The 17306-nt window shown below is 44.5% G+C and overlaps 1 protein-coding gene across 2 annotated transcripts in view; it reads right to left on the reverse strand.

The window, feature by feature from the left end:
* ndrg4 (NDRG family member 4) overlaps positions 1–14131 on the reverse strand; it is a 214098-nt gene extending 199967 nt beyond the window's left edge. The window contains exons 1-2 of one of the 2 annotated variants that reach the window (XM_067997685.1): positions 13955–14131; positions 3886–3974 (exon numbers count right to left, since the gene is read on the reverse strand). In XM_067997685.1, coding sequence (XP_067853786.1) covers positions 3886–3951 — 66 coding nt within the window. In that variant the 5' untranslated portion in view covers positions 3952–3974; positions 13955–14131. Of the gene's footprint in view, positions 1–3885; positions 3975–4097; positions 4172–13954 lie in introns of those variants that run through there. The other variant, XM_067997686.1, reaches the window with a different exon arrangement.
* Between the last annotated feature and the right edge of the window lie 3175 nt (positions 14132–17306).

The raw sequence follows: 17306 nt of genomic DNA on the forward strand, positions 1-17306 counted from the left end.
TTCAACAGTCCATCCCGGTCTGATTTACAGGGTGGATCCAGTATTTACTAAACAACCCAAGGAGACAAACAAGCTACAGTAGCAAATGTAATTAATGGAAGTGTTCTGATAAATTTTGGAGTCAAAATATGAGCACGTCAACATACTTTGTTACCTTCAAAGGTTCTCTGTGCAAATTTGATTAGTCCAATTTTTGTAGTACTTGCTGGTTCATGAATGGTAGCTTGAGAACATTGAAGGATTTGATTGCTCAATCTTTTGCTGGTTACTCGTTTCTTATTTGTATTTTCTTTTTCCATTCATTCACATTATATAGTCTAATATTCGATTGGTAACTTGACAGGGAAGTGTTTTTTTTTGCTCCTAAGGATGCGTAATGCCCTGATTTGGTGGCCATGTTTCATGGCGTGATCCTCCAGACGCCCTCTCATGGTGCTGCTTCAGAGGTAATCGAGGTCATGGACCAGGGAGTGCAATAGTCAGGTGAGAAACGAAGCAGGAGCAGAAGGGCACAGCAGTGTGGTGGAAATGCAGCATGGGGCCAGGGAGTGGAGCACTTGGATGATGTGGGAGCTGGAGCCATGTTGAAGGAAGACACCAGGCCAGAGATGGAGTGGGGATGGTCTCCTGTAATCTATGGGAAAAGTCAGGAACCTGAGGCAGATAGGAACATTTCTAGAACTGAGGCCAGGAGTGGAGACATTTCTGAGGCTGAATGGGAATGAGGCAAGTGTTGAGTTGGAGGACAATATGTAGGCAAGGTTGAGAATTAAAGTTATTTGTGGAGTTGAAGCTTGGATGAAAGGTAATGTATACAGTTCTATATAACTTACAGCATGTTTACTATATCGTATAAATCTTGGATATAGTTGTTGGTTCCATTGTTTTTCTGTCAAAGTTACCCTCAGATAGAATTTAAAAGCTCATTCCTCCTTTGTCTACTCACCAGCAGTCCTAAGAATTACCATCCTAGGTTTTAGTACCATTAGGCCTTTTCCATCACCAGACAGGATTGGGCTTACCCACTCCAAAATGTGGTGGTGTACATTGGACTCGTAAGGGAGCTGGTATTCTGGGAAATGTTATAGGTATGAGCGCTGAGTTCTGTAGACTCTGGTTGAGTACTGACAGGAGGATCGCATCCTGCGCCTGGTCTCTTTGCATTCCCTCCTCTTCTTACTCCAGATTAACAGGGGGATTCCCATAGGGAAACCCATTGTGCCACCTTTCCAGTGGGTTTAGGTAAAAATAACCAGTTGTTTCCCCCCTCACAAAGAGAGCTCTCCAGAAGTAGGCAGGGCGAAGGCAGTCAGCTGCTCTCAAACAAAAAATATCCGAATCAAAGCAGAAAGAAAAGATTTAGAAAGCAAACATAGTTTAGCAAGGATTGTCCCTTTAAATTCCACCTGCAATTTATCAGCTGATACTGATGAGCAAATAAGCCATTTTGTTGAGGGCAAATTACAGAAAATTGGACATATTACATCATCCTGTCCCTCCTTTGCTTACACCCACACGGAAGGAGGGCAGGCACTTCCTGTCGGCCTGAAAGCAACGGGCAGGATTGGCACAGCGGGTTCCTGGCCCATTTTGCACACCCAGCAACTCAGATCATACTGCATTCTTGGCACAGCAATGCAAGAAATTCTGGGCCAAGATTCTTAGACAGACAGACAGACCAAGCAGCAAAATTGCCACTCTGGATTCATTTTACAATGATAATAGCACAAATTTTATCTTTCAGTGAGGGTCATCGCACATCAACTGAATGGAACATTCTGGCCTTTAATTTCAGCCTCATCAGCAGCTGCTGAGGAAAAGATTCCTTCCAAATGACAACGAGCTGCCTTAACCTTTATGATTAGAAAGAACATGGCATTTATATTATAAAAAGCAATGTGTGGGAGAATATAATGATGAAGATCTCAGGACCAAAAGACAACAAACAGCTTGAGCTTGGCTGTTAGATGTTTACCGTGTCATCTGAGCCTTTCAATGCGATTATTTTCTTGGAATCAGTGACATCTAGCCATCATTCTTTGTAATATTACTAATGTTCCTGCTATTTAGAGATTGTTCTATTTTTATGCCGTACCTCGACAGAGAAATGAATAGCTCAGAAAATCTCATTTAAAACATTCATCGTTTCCTTATTGTCTACTTTCTTTAGGTCTCGCTGTGGCACATGTTCTGCCACCCACCTTCCTTCCTTCACTGGGTGGGGGCACCTAATCCAAAGCATCTGTCAGTATCATGGTGTAACCAGTCAATAGGAGCTATAAACGAATCATAGAAATTACAGCACAAAACGAGGCTTTTTGGCCCCTGTAGCCTGTGCTGGTGCTTGCTCTTTAACTGTAACTATTTAGTCTAATCTCATTCCTCGCAGCCCTGATCCAGTCATGGGCACAAGAATCGAATGCAAGAGTAGAGGTGAGAATAACCGCCCTTGACATCAAGGCAGCATTTGACTGAATATGGCACCAAGGAGCCCTAGCAAAATGGAAGTCAAAGGGAAAGCCCTCCAAAGGCTGGAGTCATACCAGATACAAAGCAAGATGGTCATGGTTGTGGGAGACCAGTCATCACAGCCCTAGGGCATTATTGCAGGAGTTCCTCACAGAAGTGTCCTCGGCCCAACCATCTTCAGCTGCTTCATTAATGGCCTTCCCTCCACAACAAGGTCAGGAGTGGGCTGTTCACAGTGTTCAGCTCCACTCAACTCCACTGATAATAAAGCAGCCCATGCCAGCCTACAACAGGGCCTAGATAAGATGCCAACTTGGGCTGACAAGTGGCAGGCAACATTTGTGCTACGGAATGGCAAGGCCAGCATTTACTGCCCATCCATAGTTGTCCTGAAAAGGTGGTGATACAACTGAGTGGTTTGTTAGGCCACTTCAGAGGGCAATTAAGAGTCAACCACACTGGTGAAGGACTGGGGCCACATATAGGCCAGACTGGGTAAGGACGGCAGGTTTCCTTCCCTAAAGGACATTAGTGAATCGGTTGGGTTTTTACGACAATCACTTTTTTATTTAAACCGATACCTGCTTTTTATTTACAGAATTTTTAGTTGTTTTTAAAAATGGAATTCAAATCCTCAAACTGGCATGGTGGGATTTGAACTCGCATTCTCTGGATTATTAGGCCAGGCCTCTGGATTACTAGTCCAGTACCATAATCATGACACTGCCGTACCTGTCTTTATCTGTGAATGTGAGTGGCTTGTGGGGATTTCGTTTCCATTCCCCTTTCCTCCTCTCCCGAAGGTATTAAGTGATTACTTGGGCACCGGGCCCTCCATGTGTTAGCTCAGCTAGTGAGTGTTGGTATGTTATTTGATGGGGAGAGGGGGCCCATCACTGCTGAGCACAATTCTGCCATAGCAGACATTCACATACACGTGCAGAGGTTACCAGACAGCAATTGGGAGCAGAACCCCAGACCTTCTTTTTCTTTCCTTCACCTATGGGCCTCAAGGCTAACTGCAGCACCCTGGGGCAGTTCTATCACTGCCCCAGGTGAGATCAGCTAACTCAACACAGGCCTGATATTTATTGTAATTCCCTACTTGTGCGTATGTGAGGGGAGGGGGGGGTGCTGCAGGGGGACCCAGTTAACCAGTACAGCACACAGAAGCAGCATTAATGGAAACTGGGGCAAGATTAAAGCAAGCATTCTTAAAACAACCAGACGGACTGACGTGAACGTGCATTAATTAGGATGCAAAGGGATTATAATTAAGGAATAGGCAAGCTCTGTATAAAGCTCTGGGGAAAGGATTTCAATATCATAAATCAGTTATTGACAGGGGACGCAAGCAGTGATGAGCCTTAGGATCTTTGATACATTCGTTTTTAATCAAATCCTACAGTGACTCACCATTGACATCTGTTCCCGCAGCAGAGGCTTCTCCTCTGTCATTCGTATCTCCTGCAGTCCAGCCATTTCCAATCGGTACCAGTCAAATCCTGCAACACCCACAACACAAAGCAACATTACCAGACAGCAACTGGTACACTTACTGATCATTTTAGCAAAGCGTCTTTCTTTTTTGAAAGCCGGCACAGAATTTAGATCTCTGGAAGACTAACCCTTTAATATGTGGTGCTTGCCCATGCTTCCCACCCGTGTGTGGGTCACAGAACCCTGCTGTTTCCTCAAGCAGAAAAGGGGAAAGCTGGTGATCGCTTCCTCCACAGCTCCAACTCAAGAGTGGCTGCCCCAGTTAGCCAGTAGGTGGAACCTGCAGTGTGTTAACAGTGACAGGGCAGCTTGACTGATACACTGTCCATGCCTTAAAGGGGAAATCATCCCGATATGCAGCATGCTCCATTTAAAAGGGGAGGTCAACAGACACTCAGTCCGTGTCAGTTAAAAGGGAAAATCTACTGATATACCGTCTACTCCATTTAAAGGGAAACTCCAGTGGCGTACGGCACTGGTTTCCAAAACAGGGGCCCACAAGGGACTCCCAGAGGTTCTGCAAGCTCAGTGTGAAATCTGGATTTCTGTCATTGCACCATTACTCCAACATCAACATGGTGTTTATTACAATACCAACAAAAGGTATTTTTCACAGTGAGAGCACTCGTGGGATGGCACTGCCTTCAGAGGTTTTAGGTCAAGGTGCCTGCAGGAGAGAGTCAATATTTTCAGGGGGTCCCCAGAGTTTGAAACAATCTGCCTCATCTAAAGGGGAAGAACACTGAGGTACAGCCTGCTCCATTTAAAAGGGAAGGCTATTGACTTACAGTTTGCTACATTTAAATGGAGCTTTATTACTGTAGAGACTACTTTTTAAACTGGAAACCCAATGAAATTCAGTCTCCTCCATTTAAATAGGTACTCAACCCTATTTCACAATAGGTTTTAATAGGTTGTGTACCAAGAAAGAACTTGCATTTATATAGTGCCTTTCACAACCTTAGGACACTCCAAAGCTCTTCGCAACCAATTAAGTATTTCTGAAGTGTAGTCACTGCCATAATGTGGCAGCCAATTTGTGCACAGCAAGGTCCTATAATCAGCAATGAAATATATGATCAGACATTCTGTTTTAGTGATGTTGGTTGAAGGATAAACATTGCCCAGGACAGAGGGAGAACACCTCTGCTCCTCTTCGAATAGTGCCAAGGGGTCTTTTACATCCACCTGAGAGGACAGACGAGGCCTCGGTTTAATGTCTCATCCAAAAGACAGCACCTCAGACAGTGCAGCACTCCCTCAGTACTGCACTGGAGTGCCAGCCTAGATTATGTCCTCAAGGCCTGGAGTGGGGCTTGAATCCAAAACTTGCTGACTCAGACAAGAGTGCACCTAACTACTGAATTGTCTTGAGTCTTTCCTGCAACAGGCCAAGAATCAAATTTGGGGCCTACTAATCTGTATAGCTTAAGTGTGAGACCAGCTATTACAATCACAGGAGGAATATCTAGAACTACAGTATAAATCACCCGAATGCCAGCACCACCAAATGAATTGCAGGTATCAGTCATGGCTCAGTGGTAGCACTCTCACTTCTGAGTCAGAAGGTTATGGGTTCAAGTCCCACTACAAAGACCGGGGCACAAAATCTAGGCTGACACTCCAGTGCAGTACTGAGGGAGTGCTGCACTGTCAGAGGTACCATCTTTCAGATGAGACGTTAAACCGAGGTCCCGCGTGCCCTCTCAGGTGGACGTAAAAGATTCCCTGGCACTATTTTGAAGAAGAGCAGAGGAATTCTCCCCGGTGTCCTGGCCAATATTTATCCCTCAACCAACATCACTAAAAACAGATGATCTCATCATTATCTCATTGCTGTTTGTGGGGTCTTGCTGTGCGCAAAGTGACTGCCACGATTCCTACATTACAACAAAAGCAAAATACTATGGATGCTGGAAATCTGAAATAAAAACAGAAAGTGCTGGAAATACTCAAGAGTTTGATGAAGGGTCATCAACCTGAAACGTCAACTCTGTTTCTCTCTACACAGATGCTGCCTGGCCTGCTGAGTATTTCCTGCATTTTCTGTTTTTATTCCTACATTACAACAGTGACTACACTTCAAAAGTACTTAATTGGCTGTAAAGCGCTTTGGGACTCGTGAAAGAAGTAAATCAGGTTCTTTCTTTCAATGTGTGCAAGGCTATACGTTCCTCTGTTAATGTTAGTGAGAAAGTTGTTTTGAGTATAAAGACAAGTTTTCACCCTCAGTGAACAAAGGAATGTATATCCCACATTTCTTTCAGAGGAAAGTAAAAATTTTAGGGAATGAATTCAATGTAAAACAAAAACTGAGTTTGTTCCAATTCCAGTTTATCACATTAGTCTGTGGTGGAGTTAACTGTACCTAAAACACTATGACCAGGAGACCCATAACAACGAGTTTAAGGATAAACAGACCTTCATTTCCAATATTGTTAGGCCCTTTCTTTTCAGTAATTTGGAAGGATTTAGTTAGCGTGGGCTGTGAAGAGTGCAAGTAATTCACATCGAGATGGCAAAGCAGTGGAGGAGTTTTTCGTGTCACCGAGGTTATATAGAAACAAATTAAAGAGCATTTTTACACCTGAGCAATTGCCTCAACGTATTGCTGACCAACTGAAGAGTGTGTGAATCATCGCTATAGCAACAACTAATTTTTGCTGGCCTAAAAGCGGTCATGGAAAATTAGCTTGCGCTTTTAGTGATTTTATGAGTGTGCTTCTCTAAGCTTTATAACCCAAGTGACTCTCCACTGCTCAGTTTTCTATGTTAAAGTGTTAAAACTGCATGCCTCAACCTTAACCCCACCTCCACCTCCACCTCTGGCCTATTTAGAAGTTGGGAAAGTCTAAGGCCTTGATTTGTGTCAATACTAACTAATTTGCTGCGTTAAGACGCCAAGATCTCTGAAAGGGAGCTGCCAGTGCAACACTTTGGAGTTTCCAGTGTGCCAGGCCACATGGTGGTAGGATGTAGGCTTAACCGCTCTTGATTCCAGACAACACAACATATGAAGGGAAGGCAGCACCAAATGAGACAAGAGGTTTTAGTTGGAGAAATGCAGTGGCCAAATATGAAGCTAAGAGATGGAAAGTCTGATGGACATGAGGGAATGAGGAGGGAGTTGGGATTGGCTCAGTTGAATGCCTGCTGCCTGGTGCATCCAGCTGAAATGAGGGCGCTCGTCCAGAGAGGGACTCAGAAGTAGAGTGCTTGCAGCCTACTACTTGGAACTGAATGGAAATGATCCATTTTAATGGGGCATGATGTTTCACTTGCTGCATGGGCTGTTACCCGTGGTCGAAGAGGAGACTCGAAGATATTTCTAGGTTTCTACATACTTAAAACTTCCCTCGGCACAAGAACAAAAAGTAAAGTGGTTATACATATGCAGTTTCAATCTGCCCTCTCCCTAACCAGTGACACTTTGATCAGCCATGTGGTACCCCTGGCTGTGCTTGCCCCACACACTGAATTGCTGATCTTAACTGGGCCACAGCTGGAGGCATTGAGAGGCAGCTAGATGTTGTTGGGACAGGATGGAAGGGAAAACCGAAGGGAGACCCATCGAGACAGCTCTCTCACAACTGCCTGTGGCCAGTTTCAGAACACTGGTGGTAGTGTTGTGAGACAATGGATCAGTGAGACGTGCCGGTGCCCAAGGTCGAATGCCTCACTGACCAGCAACTACAACAAGGCTCCTTTTGTCAGTAAATCAGGCATAATGTTCGGACAGAGCCAAGCTAAATTTTGAGCCCAATGTCGTTATTTATTAAGACTGAGCACGTTCAAACAGCGGCCAAAGAAAGGTGCAATAACCAATTGAGCAGTTTGGGCGTTTTAACCCTTACCCATGTTACCCTGTTTACACACTTGAAGAAACAGATCAGAACAATTCCCTCTGCGCAAAGTAATACCACATAAATGGAGTTGAACAAATCACCCCCATTGTTGAGAGCTTTATGGATGATTCTGATTCCTCCCTCTCTCCAAACCCCCCCCCCCCCCACCAATACCTTGGGTCTAGAATTTTGAATTGAAAAAGAGGGGGGTATCAGTGGGTAGCACAGCAGTAAAACATGTCAGTTTATGCCCTTGATTTTTGTAGTGACTCCCTGCTCTTGTTGGAGCAGGGAACAGGCACTTCCCAGTGAAAATGTCAAATTCAGAAGTTGTCCCAGAACACTTCTGCACAATTCCCAGTAGTTACACAGCACATCCTTGCTGAATGAACAGAAACTCCAGATATACAGTAAGTAAGCCTTATCCTGCTGAATAAGCAGTAACATCATAAAGTTAGAGCTAAAGTCAAGAGCTTCCCCGTTGAATAAAGAACTCCATACAGTTATGACAGTTACACCCTTACTCTGCTGAATGAGAACGTCATACAATTACACTAGTAATCCTTACCCTGTTAATTACATAGCAACTCTGTACAGTTACACTGTGAACAACCCTTACTCTGCTGAATAAATAGTGCCAAAAAGCTAGTGAATAACAAATCTCCTGTTTAATAAAGTTTGTATAATTAGAGAGTAGCCATTACCCTGCTTAACAGTTCAGTGAACAACCTTCATCTGACTGAACAAACAACTCTACAATTAGTTAGTAATTCTTACCCTGCTGAGTAAACAGTAACTTCATACAGTTACACAGTACATAGCCCTTACCATTGCAAAATAAACAGAAACCCCATATAGTTCAGGTGAGTAATCCTTGCTCTGCTGAACAAGTAACAACTCTGCACAGTTACACAATGAGTATTTCTTGCTTTGCTGAATAAATAATAACTCTGTAGTTACATAACCAACACCATGACTACCTTTTAATAATTCTCTGACCTTTCAGCGCTAGAAGGGCTATGGAGAAAGAGCGGGAGTGTGGGACTAATTGGATAGCTCTTTCAAAGAGCCAGCACAGGCACGATGGGCCAAATGGCCTCCTTCTGTGCTGTAAGATTCTATGATTCAATGAAACACATTGCATGATTTGTAGAATCATTTTTCACTTAATTTCCTCTGCTGATGTAAGTAACACCCTGATACTTCTGTGCTGTGATCATGTGAATTGGATACTTCTTGAAGCAGTTGTTCGAAACACACCCAGTGTCATGGCTTCAATTCTTTCGATCTGTCCCCATAGGTGAAACCGCACAATCCAATAGTGGCAACCAACCCATTTTAGCAGAAGCCTTTCTTTGAGTTAACATCCACAAGAGATACAGGGTAACATCATTTATCCACTCATTTCCTCTAACGCTCCCAAGAACTGTGCTCCTGTGGACTGCACCATGGAGTGATAGGATGTATGTTCACACCCAGGATCCTCCACACCGAGGATTACTCATAGGAACATGAGTAGGCCATTCAGCCCCTCAAGCCTGTTCTGCCATTCAATTAGATCATGGCTGATCTGTACCGTAACTCCATCTAACTGCCTTGGTTCTGTAATCCTCAATACCTTTGCCTAAATCTCAATTTTTAAATTTTTGACTGACCCCAGCCTCAACAGCTTTTTGGGGGAAGAGAGTTCCAGATTGCCACCACCCTTTGTGTGAAGAAGTGCTTCCTGACATTACCCCTGAACAGCTTAGCTCTAATTTTAAGGTTATGCCCCCTTGATCTCAGCCTTACTCTGGACAGGAGGTGCTGAGATGAGCCTAGGGATTTTCTAACAGGAAAGGGCGAGTGAAAATTGGTACTACAACTCAGGTCACACATAGAGTAAAGCTCCCACTATACTGCCCCATAATGCACTTCTGGGTCAGGTGCAAGGATTAGATACGGAGTAAAGTCCCTGCTATATTGCCCTACCAACCACCCCTGTGTCAGGTACAGCACAGATACGGTGTAGAGCTTTCTCTGTCTTGGCCCATCCCAGCGCAGGCACATCACGAGTTGAACAAAACTCACTTTGCACTGACCAAGAGCATTACTTAGCCTAACCCCTCATCCTGCACCAGCCCGACATTCCCATTACCGCACAAGTCATCCTAATGGTCTCCCCGAGTGAGGCTAACGCCTGGGGGGGGGGGGGGGGGGGGGGGGGGAGGTTTCCTCGTGGATCCACCTGATCGGCCGGTGTAACTTCAGTAGAAACCCCGGATACACGTAAAACGGGGCTTCCGCCGATCTTCCGCCAAAGTTACGGTGGACGATCAGGAGAAACCCAACCCCCCCACCCACCCAGGTAATTCCTGACATGGAAGTTTACTGCCAACTCATGCTGAATGACAGGCAGTTTTTGTACCGTGGATTTGTGCCCAACAGGAACCAGTTTAAGACCATCTACACTCATTTTAGGCAGTAAGGAGACAATCCTACATAACGACAGTCACTCTACTCCAGAAGTAATTCATTGTGGGAAGCACTTTGAGATGCTCCAACATGATAAGGCACTATATAAACAAATATATTATTTTATTTATCCCATCTGTCTGGGCTGCATTTCAACCCTTGATCCCACAGCTGAAAGACCTGCCAATGTCTAAATATATTGCACCATCTAGGCTCTCTTTTGTAACACTGACAATTATCAGTTCAAATCAGACTGCAGGTTCAGTGATAACCATCACATTAACAATAATCGCAACAGACGTAGTACAGGTAAGCAGTGGCCTGGCACCAGGGAGCAGTAGGATCATGGATTCACTTATCTTTCAATCTCAGCCACACTGATATGGGGAACGGCCTGAATGGATTCCCCCCCCCACCCCCAGACAGGAAGGGCAAGTTGTCCCTGAGCTGTTCTCATGCACCTCTTAGCTGCCAGCTTTATCCAAGCAGCTTGAGCAGAGGGCTGGGAGCTGCTGATCAACCCTCTCTCTCAGCTGCACACAGTGCTTGCGTGCAGCGAGAGTCAAGAAAGGGAAAAAGAGGGACAAATTGCTTAAAGGCAGAGAGTCCCAACCTCAACAAAGAATAGGTGATAAACCTCTGAATGTGCTAACTCTCACCAGCTCCTGCACAGTAAAACTTGTCAATACTTACATTAGTGTCACAATATATTAATACCCCTTTGTGATCACTTTAAATTGATCACAAATAAATTTAAAACAGAAATAGACAGTTTCCTAGAAGGAAAGGGAATTAGAGGTTACGGGGAGCGGGTAGGAAATTGGACATGAATTTAGATTTGAGGTTAGGATCAGATCAGCCATGATCTTATTGAATGGCGGAGCAGGCTCGAGGGGCCGATTGGCCTACTCCTGCTCCTATTTCTTATGTTCTTATCACCATCATGTCGTGGGCACAGAGCATGGCAACAGCTGGTACTGGTGCAAAAACCAACAGAAAACAAAACCCAAACCTCATATAAAACTCATACCGTTTATATTCTTCAACAGATATTAGGGAGATTGTCCAAAGCCATAGTTCAAGATCAAAATTTAAATGAAAGTTATAAACTATTGGAGTTCTGCATCATGGTTTACCATCTCACTTGAACTCCTGGATTAGATTCCAACCTATAACTTACTCTTGGGCATCCATTGTTCTATGTGTAAACCATTTTAACCTATTGATTAGATCACAGCCTGTAACTCACTCCCAGCTATCCATTGTCCTATATATAAACTAAGCTTTTAAAACCCAAGCTTGGCATCACTGAACTACTACTCCTTGATTGACCAAAACATCTCTCCTCCTCTTCTCACCCTTGGTGGTGTCCTGCATTCAGGTCTTGACCTCACACCTAGGTTTCTCAGTTTAAAAAAAACCTGAGCCCCTGATTGTATACCAGCCTGTAACTAGATACATAAAAAGTACAACACAGAAATAGGCCATTCAGCCCAACCAGTCCATGTTGGCATTTATCTTCCACACGAGCAAATAGTGCTAATCACATTTACTCATTATGTTACTATATCCCTTCAACCCCTTTCCCTTCATCCACCTATAAAATCTAATCTTGAACGTTGATATAGTTTCTGCCTCAACCACTAACCCTGGAAGTGAATTCCACAGCCTCACAACCCTTTGTGTGAAGAAGCTTCTCTACCCCTAAATCTCTTACATTTAATCTCGTATCTATGGCCTCTTATTCTTGACTCCTCAACTACTGAAAACAGCCTGCTTCTATCGACCATGTCCCATAATTTTAAACACTTCTATCATAGCATTGTGTAATCTGCGTTGTCCTAACAAAAAATGACCCAATTTTTCAAGTCTTTCTTCACATTTGTATTTCTTCACACCAGGCAGCTTCCTAGTGCCCTCTCTAAAGCCTCAATATCCTTCCTATAGTGTGGTGCCTAAAACTTCTCACAGTACTCTAACTGAGATCGTATTAAGGTTTTAATATAGGCTCATCATTGCCTCTTGGCATTAACATTCTATACCTCGAGAGAAAACCAAGAATTCTATTAGCTTTTTTACAGCCTTATCAACCTGAGGTGCTGCCTTTAATGTTCTGTGAACCTGTACCCCAAAGTCCCTCTTTCCCATTTCCTCTTCACTTTGCTTCCATTCTCTGTGCTCTCTGTTCGAATTCTTTCCATGAGCTTCATTGCTCTATTTGAGGCCATTTTATTTAAGTTCTTCACTTTTCTGATCTCTCCAGCTGTGTCTTCTTCTGTCTCTCCTCTCTCTGGTTTCTTTTGAGAACTATCGCTTGCTATTTACACTTTCACTCTGCCTGACCCCCGCTGCCTCATTCACTCGGTCACTTTTGTTAATCGGTCCTGTTTCCACTTGTTTGTTTGCCGAGGTCATCCCTCCCTCCCTCCTTCCTCTCTGGCAGCATTCAGCATTTGTTATCGGTCTCTAAAAAGAATCCTGCTCCATGCTCACTGCCATCTCTGTTTTGGATCTGTCAGCATCTCTCTCTCCAAACTGTCAATCTTCCAACCACAGCCTCCTCAGCCTGTACTCAACACTGAGCATTTGCTGGACCAGAGTGTGGAACCACGACAGCTGGCTCCAATCCCGTCCTCACTCAACGGGCACACACACCAGAACTTTCCAGCAGGAGCCACTGGATTAACAATAAGGAGCTAGAACCCTGGTTGATTCCTCTCCCCCTCCCCAAGGGCACTGAGGCCAATTGCAGCACCTCTACTTGCACTCTGGTCGGGAACAAGTAACTCGGTACAGACTGATGATTAAACTTGGGGCCTTCGGTGTCAGTGTTCAAGCTTCTTTCAACGGGACAATCAACCCTGTTTTAACAGGGCACTTTCATTTAGCAGGGAAGAGATTCAGCGCCTTTAAAGAGCCAACAGAGATTAACCAGCGATATTCTGAGCACTTAAGACAAATGCTGGATAGGAAATGGCAAAGGATAACTTCACACAGTGGGACCAATCCATTTAGATCTGAACCTGGGCTTTTTCTAAGCGGCCAGTGGTCTGAGGTGAATGGCCAACTCGACCTGAAGTGAGGACAGCGGCATCCTTCCCGACCAGTCACCCTCCCGGGAAGGCGAGGGGCATCTAAAGGGGCAGGGGCTCGGGGCTGCGAGGCCATGCCGCAGATCAGATGGGAACACGCTTTTATATCATGAAAATGTCACAGGGACGAAGATGACCCGCAGTCGTTCTTTACCCCCGGGGGGACACTGCCACTGCCCAACCGCCCCAGACCATGGGGGGCAAGCCCGGGTCAGCCCCAGGCGCTTATTGGACGGGTCACTTAGACTGGAGTTATACTGCACTCACACTTGATGCAATACTCTTAGAAATTAGCTTCTAAACAAAAAAAACCCACTGTCTCTAACTTCTTAAATTCGATTAATGTTTAGTAAACTGATTCAAAACAATGAGCAAAATTAGGCTTTAGGACCTGGCGGAGACCCAGGGACTGAAACACTTCAAACCCGGGGCTGAAACGAATGGTTTGCAAAGTTGTTGAAATGCTGAAATCTGCCCGCCTTTAACTCAAAGGACTGTCCGATAAAACTTAACCGGGCGGCAGCAACAAGCCACCCATTAACCGCTTGGTACCGGAACCTGTGCACGGAGCCCGACCCTCCCGCAAATAAATACCTCAGCCCCGCGGGAATCTTCGGTCCGACTTGTCCCGGGTGGGTATTCCGGGCCCGAGACCCCCTGCCCTGGAGACGGAGGATGTTGGGTGCCGCTCTGTTCAGCGCTGTCAGGAGGCGAGAGGTTCCCGCTCACTGGTCACTCCACTCACAACCCCTGCGTCACTGACCCGGGACACACACAAGGGAGACACCCACTCCTACAGCAGCAGTGATGCTCACACCCAGTCTCCAATAGACACCGGGAGCATCCCCATTTACAGCAAAAAAAAAACACCCACTGCCACACGATCCCAGGAACACTCAGTGAGTGACAATCAATCTTGAGGGACTTACTGGACATTGCGGAGGTATCAGTAGGTTAGAAACAAGCTAAAATGTTGCCCATCCTCTGGAAAAAAAAAGTGAGAAGTGGAGGTCTATGGAGATTTAGGGGCTAAAATGTAGCATCACAGTAGGTACAGCACAGAAGGAGGCCATTCAGCCCATCGTGCCTGTGCCTGCTGTTTGAAAGAGTTGTCCAATTAGTCCCATTCCCCTGCTCTTTCCCCATAGCCCTGAAAATTTATCCCTTCAAGTATTTATCCAATTCCCTTTTGAAAGTTACTATTGAATCTGCTTCCACCACTCTTTCAGGCAGTGCATTTCCAGATCATTGCAACTCCTGTAAAAAAAATGTTTCCTCATGTCGCCTCTGGCTCCTTTACACCTGTGGTCAGGTGCAAAAAGTAATCAAATAGGCTAATGGGATGTTTGCCTTTATATCTAGAGGGCTAGAATATAAAGGGGAGGAAGTTTTGCTGCAACAATACAAAGCCCTAGTTAGACCATATCTGGAGTACTATGTACAGTTCTGGGTATCTCACCTTAGGATATATTGGCCTTGGAAGAAGTGCACCAGAATGTTTCCAGGGCTCCAAGAGTAAAATTAGGAGGAGAGATTACATAAACTAGGCTTGTAGTCCCTGGAATATAGGGGTGATTTGATTGAGGTTTTAGGATTTTGAAAGGAATTGATAGGGTAGATAGAGAGAAACTTTTTCTGCTGGTGGGGGAGTCTAGGACAAGGGGTCATAACCTTAAAATCAGAGCCTGGCCATTCAAGAGAGAAGTTAGGAAACACTCCTTCACATAAGGGTGGTAGAGGTGTGGAACTCTCTCCCACAAAATGCAGTAGATGCTAGCTCAATTAATAATTTTAAATCTGAGATCGATAAATTTTTAATAGCCAAGGTGGGTAAATGGAGTTAGGGTACAGATCAGCCATGATCTCAATGAATGGCGGAACAGGCTCGAGGGGCTGAATGGCCTACTCCTGCTCCTATGTTCCTAAAATAGACGTAGGCAAATACAAATCCATTAGTCTCACTTACATTCCATGTAAAGCAATGGTATTGATAATCAGGTGTAAGCCTGAGGGTCATCCATACAGCAACAACCTGGTTAAAGGGTTCGTTCTTTGATCAGCAGGATTTGACAAGTGGTGAACCCCAGGGATCTGTACTGGGCCTCAGCTTTTCACCATATATATTAATGACTTAGATGAAAGAATAAAGAGTTGTAGATCCAAGTTTATAGATGACACTAAGTTAGGAGGCACAGTAAGTTGTGTAGATGGGAGCAGGAAGTTACAAAGGGACATAGACAGACTATGGCAAATGGAGTTCAGTGTGGGGAAATGTGAGGTCATTCACTTTGGATCTGAGAAAGACAAAGTGGAATATTTTCTTAATGGCGAGAGACTAAGAGCTGTAGAAGAACAAAGTGTTTTGGGTGTCCATGTACACAAATCACTAAAAGCTAGTGCACAGGTACAAAAAGTAATCAGAAAGGCTAATGGAATATTGACCTTTATCTCAAGGTGGGGGTGGAACTCAAAAGTGAGGAAGTGATGCTTCAGTTGTACAGAGCCATGGTCATACCACATCTGGAGTACTATGTACCGAACCTCAGGAAGGATATATTGGCCTTAGAAGGAGTACAGTGCAGATTCACCAGAATGATACCAGGGCTTAAAGAGTTAATTTATGAGGCCAGATTGCATAAGTTTGGCTTGTGTTGCCTTGAGTTTAGAAGATTGAGGGGTGATCTAATCGAGGCAATTAAAATGAATAAGGGATTTGATAGGGTATATAGAGAAAAACTATTTTCTTTGGTGAGGGACATAATCATAAAATTAGAGCTAGGCCATCTAGGAGTGAAATCAGGAAGTACTTTTCACACAGCTGTTGTGGCTAGGTTAATTGAAAATGTCAAAACTGAGATTGATAGATTTTTGTTAGGCAAGGGTATCAAGGAATATGGAACAAAGGCGGGTGAATGGAGTTGAGGTGCTGATCAGCCATAATCTAACTGAATGGTGGAACAAACTCAAGGCACTGAATGGCCTACTCCTGTTCCTGTGTTGCTATGGAAGATCCTGCCTGACCAACCTCCTCAACTTCTTTGAGGAAGTGACAAGTCAAATGGACAGTGGAAAGCCCTATGACGTGATGTACGTCGACTTCCAAAAGGGTTTTGACAAAGTTCCACTCAAAGCTGTAGGGATTCAGGGTGAACCCTGGGAATGGATAAGAAGCTGGCTGAAGGATAGAAAACAACAAGTACTAATTAGAGAAGTTATGTTGATGTGGAGTGGGGGTGGGGGGGGAGGCATACGGAGTACGGTACCTCACGGCTCAGTGTTAGGACCATTACTGTTTCTAATTTGCATAAATGGCCTGGATTCAGAAGCTCAATGCAAAGTGGTGAGATTTTCAGATTATACCAAACTAGGAGGGGCAATGGAAGAGGCAGCTCAAAAACTACAGAATGAGTTGGACAAGATATGCAAATGGGCCAAACAATGATAGATGAAACGTATTGCAGACAAATGTAAAGTGCTACACATAGGAAGGGAAAATAGACAACATGCCCACGCCATGAACGGTGTTGAAATAGATAAGGATGAAGATGACATAGACCTGGGAACTATAATAGACTTGTTGCTGAATATGTCCAATCAAAGCAAAGCATCAATTAACAGAGATAATAAGACATTGAATAACATGGCCAAAACAAAACACAGGTCAGAGGAGATAATGATCAAACTGCATAGTATGGTGCTCTGGTCAGAGCACACCTAGAATACTATGCCCAGTTCTAGGTGCCAAGAAACAACAGAGACATTAAAGCACTGGAGGCAGTGCAGAGAAGAGCCACAAGGCTGATCCCCTGTGTCGGGGATCTGCGTTACGAGGAAAGTCGGGATGAGCTTTGGCTTTTCAGCCTTGAAAGGAGCTGGCCTTATGGAGGTATAAAAGATTGTTAAGAACATAAGAAATAGGAGCAGGAGTAGGCCATGCGGCCCCTCG

This window comes from Heptranchias perlo, chromosome 16 (genome assembly GCF_035084215.1).
Source record: "Heptranchias perlo isolate sHepPer1 chromosome 16, sHepPer1.hap1, whole genome shotgun sequence".
Lineage (NCBI taxonomy): Eukaryota > Metazoa > Chordata > Chondrichthyes > Hexanchiformes > Hexanchidae > Heptranchias > Heptranchias perlo.